Source organism: Euphorbia lathyris, chromosome 6, assembly GCF_963576675.1.
Source record: "Euphorbia lathyris chromosome 6, ddEupLath1.1, whole genome shotgun sequence".
Lineage (NCBI taxonomy): Eukaryota > Viridiplantae > Streptophyta > Magnoliopsida > Malpighiales > Euphorbiaceae > Euphorbia > Euphorbia lathyris.
The window spans coordinates 73,160,567-73,165,175 of record NC_088915.1 but is presented as its reverse complement, the minus strand read 5'-3'; the positions used below and the strand labels follow the sequence as shown (position 1 = coordinate 73,165,175).

The window sequence follows — 4,609 nt, the reverse complement described above, 5'->3', positions numbered from 1 at the left end:
TAGAATGGAGCTCTCCATCGGATGCCAATAAGGCTGTTGTGTTTCGTTGTCTCGAAAATTTGTCCATTCAATCTTGTCCTAAATTGACAGGTTTTCCAATGAATGAACTGTCTGAACTTTTAAAGCTAGAAAGCAGAGGAACTACGGGTCTTAAATGATAGGCAGCAGTCCTTTGGCTTTCTTACAAGTCTATCAATTGCTGGATGTTCAAAACTAACTTATCTTCGAAATTGGCTTCTATCTGACATTTGTTTCATGGAATTGAGTGTGAGAAGACGTGAATGGCTGACGTTTATTCCAGATGATTTAACTTCCTTAGAGATATATATATTGTTGTAAAAGATTGATATATTTCCCAGAGTAGATATTATGCAATCTCACTGAGGTTGCAAAACTCAAGTATTGGTGCATTCTCCGAAGAGTCGGATGATTTTCGGTATCTGAATCGAATCAAAGATCTTCCATGCCTTGAGGAGTTTGAAATATGGGAATCTGATTTTTTATAACATTCTTCCTATTTATTATGGAATCGAATGGGATATATATATCATTCTTCCTATTTATTATGGAATCGAATGGGATATAGTTATTTCACTTGTTTGCAATGAAGTGTTAAATATGACCAACGAATGTAATCTAGCTATGGATTCATGAGTCATGTCCTTGACCAAAAGATTACAGCAGTTGGACCGCGGTAATAGGTGTTTATGGTGGTCGGACAAGATTTGGAAAATAAAATATTCCTGCACCTTGCCATATTTAAAAAAAGAAGATACTTATTTGGTTTATCCCATATGCATACCTCGTGTCCACGGAGCATTCGAAACTCATCATCAACACGGAGTATTCGAAAATCATCATCAACTTCTTAAAAACGATGGTGCGTCATGAATATTATGGATATATACATATACAGTTGTCTACATGGTGCGTCATGAATATATACATATATATTTGTGAACAATGGTGCATCATGAATATAAATATATAGTTGTGGCAAACAACGATCAATCAAAAGCATAGATAGAAGTGTCCTAAATTCAACATCATTGCAAAATAGCTATGTAATAAGACATAAGAAGTCATTATTATCATCAACATATTTCATTAATACAAAATTAATTACAGCTGAAGTTATCATTAATACAAGGAAAGATGAAATCATCAAAAACATGAATCAGCTGCAATCTCTTCGTATCTGATCAATACAAAACATGAATCTCTCCAAATCAATATCGGAAATGGGGGAATTTAGGCTCCATTATTATATTGTAAGGAAATGGGGGAATTTAGGCTATCTATAGCTGTTTTCATGGTTTCATTCCTTAGGCTTTCATTAGGTAGATGATGACGACCAACTACCAAGTCCATAGAATGTCCAACTTCTACCAGTTCAATGCGAACCAGATAGGTACTACTGTACCAGTCCGTATTGCACAGTGATCGGGTTAAATATTGCCCGGTCACACTGAATATAGCCAAGAAAGCAATTGAAGCAAAGAGAACACCAATGACTGTTACCGAATTCGTGGTGTTTTGGACAGCGTCCCTGTGATTTTTCCTTACTTCTTTCGCTATACCAGAAACTCTTCTATTAGTTTCTGAGTGGAGCTCGTGCTTTATGTAGCTTACTTCATTCAGTCCGCAAGACCTTTCTTGACTTTGAATGCTGACTCTCCATGTTGGAGTTTATCTGCCAGATCCATTGCAGTATCGCCTTGATTATTGATGGCGTTGACATCTATGGATGTATAGCACATCAAAACGTTCACTCACCGTGTTTATTTTGCACAATGTTCCATTTTCATGTGTCCTAATTTTTCAGTTTCAAGTACATGAATTATCCATACTTTGGTAACAATTGTTGGAAAATTTCACCGAATTGAATCCTTGCATATATAATGTAATGAGAACTAGGGCTAATTCTCACTTACTCACAGAATCTAAGAACATTTCAACCAATGTCATTGCATTTATTGGCACGGTTCTCTAGATGATTCCATAAATTCATCTCCCATTAGGCTCAAGGTTTAGATCATTGCTTAGCTGCAAAAATATCCATTCAAAATCAATTTTCAAGCAACTTGTTTCACCAAAAATCACCATAAAATGTGATAAATAATATGCAAAACATTTATTCAAGTTATTGAAAATTCGTAGAAATACCTTATTAGTAACAATGTTGAAGAAATAGGAATGAGAATGAAGGGGGCATGGGTTAAAGAATCATGACCCGAAATATTTCATGCAAGTTTTCAGAGAATTTCGATTTCAGAAACATTTTGGAAACTTGAAACACTTTGAAATCAAAATTCTTATGCAACGTTGGTGTCAACTAGTGATAATTTTTATGTTTTAGTCTTCCATAATAACAAAACATTTTATTCAACTCAAAAACAACTATTAAAATCAAATAGTACTTTAACGAAAAAACAATGAATATAGAAAATGTCATACACATATCTATAGAAAATGTAAAACTCAAATTAAAACTTGCTGGACTGAATTTGAATTCACTTGGGATCCCTACAAGGACAAGAATCCCAGCAGCTTTCAAAAGTGACAAGTATTGATAAAATGGGCGATCACCACATGATGTGTCCACTATGAAATCAAACGATTTCGAAATAGCCTGCACGTACATAAACGATTGTTTAATATTTTTCTATCTTGCATGCCAACAAGAAAAAAAGAAGTGCAATTGTACCTTCACCTGTTCTTGATCGGATGAGAGAACAAAATTGTCCGCCCCAAGCAAACCAATGGCTTCCTCTTTCTTGGACATGCTTGTGCTAATAACAGTAACCTTGAGTCCGAAGGCCTTCCCGAACATCACTGCCATGTGACCAAGACCACCTAGTCCTATCACTCCTAGAGATTTACCTGCTTGATTCATCCCATGTCTCATCATTGGATTGTACACAGTAATTCGAGCACAAAGCAATGGTGCTGCTGAGGCCATAGGGTAACCCTCTCGTATCTTAAAGCAGAACCTGCAGTTTTAACGTCATCACCAGCGTAATAACATCTGACTCGATTTCCTAAGTATCAGCAAAGAAATTATCGAATAGTTAGTTTACCTTTCATGGACAACAATGAAGCTAGAATATCCTCCTTTTGTTATTGTTCCATCCACATCAATGGCATTAAAGGTCAGAACTGGCACTTTTATGCAATTATATTCTTCCCTATCATTACAATACTCACAATCTCCACATGAGCTAACATACATGCCTACTCCAACATGGTCACCAACCTTGAAGTGGCTAACATTTGAACCAACTTCTTGTACGATTCCAACAATTTCATGCCTGCAAATGCAACAAATCACGAATTCCTTAATTCAAGGAGATGAGAATTTTGAGAAATCATATATGTTACTCACCCTGGCACCATGGGATACTTTGAATTTTCGTGCATATTCCTACTCCAAATAACATCAGCATACCACAATGTGTAATTTTCAGTGAAACATCATCTCCACCAACAAACCTAAGTAAGTAACATTCAGAAAAAGACACTATTTTAGCATTCTAAAAACATCTTAGGGAGTGCGAAGGAAGATGCATCAAACATATATATATATATATATACATGCGATTAAACTTATAAGGTGATACAATTCCAGATGGATCTCTAGCTGCCCATCTGAGACAGTTTCCTTCTTCACCCTCGGAACTCATTTATTGTAAATGACTGTTGAATTAATATTCAAAATTAAAGCATTGTCATTAATTTCCTCCAATGAAGATGATACTATTGCTGAAAGATTAAACAAGAATGTTGCAAGCATCATCAATGTTGTCCTTGAAGGACCCAAAATACGGATTACCAATAGCCACAATCAAACACGCGGAATACCAATAACAACACCACAAGGATCTATCTCACAAACAATCAACCACAGCACAACCCTAAACCAAAATCAACAGCACGAGATTTATAACCCAACAAAATCTTACAAAGGTTTATAACCCACCAACAACAATCATAAATAATAAGAGATCAAGAAGTAAACAAATACCACAAAAGGAGATAATCTGTCAACCAATCTGTCCTAACCCGGACAGACCTTCCAGACCTCTGAACGACAATCACAACGGTGAGAAAATGGAACAACATGTCAAGAATATGAGAATTCAAACATAATTTAGCTATCCATTTGATTTTAATCAAGTGAAGGGCAATGGCAAGGAAAGAGGACAGACATTTGCAAGTACTAACAATGGATACCTCCATATATATGATATTCTTTAAAACTTTTGCAACTAAAAACTTAGCTGCATTTTCCAATTTCGTACAAAATGTTGCCAGAAATGGCACTTATTTTCCGTAACTGAACAAGACCTAATTAACTCTGAATCACTTTTGTAAACAAGTAATGCCATTTTCCACTGCTAATACGCCGAAAAAAATGTTCGAAAATTGAGGTTCGATGGAAATATTTACTCGACAAATGAGGTTTGATGTAAAATTCAAAATATACATTTGTCATAACATGAAAATAGTTAATCAATTGACCACATTGTCGTCAATTCATTGAATTATCAAATAGCCAATGGTGCATATATGGAAAATTTTAAAAGATTGTACCCAGCTATCATCTAAA

At 35.3% G+C, this 4,609-nt stretch overlaps 1 protein-coding gene across 1 annotated transcript; it reads right to left on the bottom strand.

Annotated features, from left to right (window-relative positions):
- Window positions 1-1,637: 1,637 nt before the first annotated feature.
- LOC136233753 (probable cinnamyl alcohol dehydrogenase 1) lies at window positions 1,638-3,439 on the bottom strand. Its single transcript, XM_066023449.1, has 5 exons — window positions 3,386-3,439; window positions 3,081-3,311; window positions 2,708-2,993; window positions 2,374-2,632; window positions 1,638-1,741 (listed from the first exon to the last, which is right to left on the bottom strand). Exons 1-5 carry the CDS (start codon window positions 3,418-3,420, stop codon window positions 1,638-1,640), a joined length of 915 nt encoding a protein of 304 aa, XP_065879521.1. The 5' UTR covers window positions 3,421-3,439.
- Between the last annotated feature and the right edge of the window lie 1,170 nt (window positions 3,440-4,609).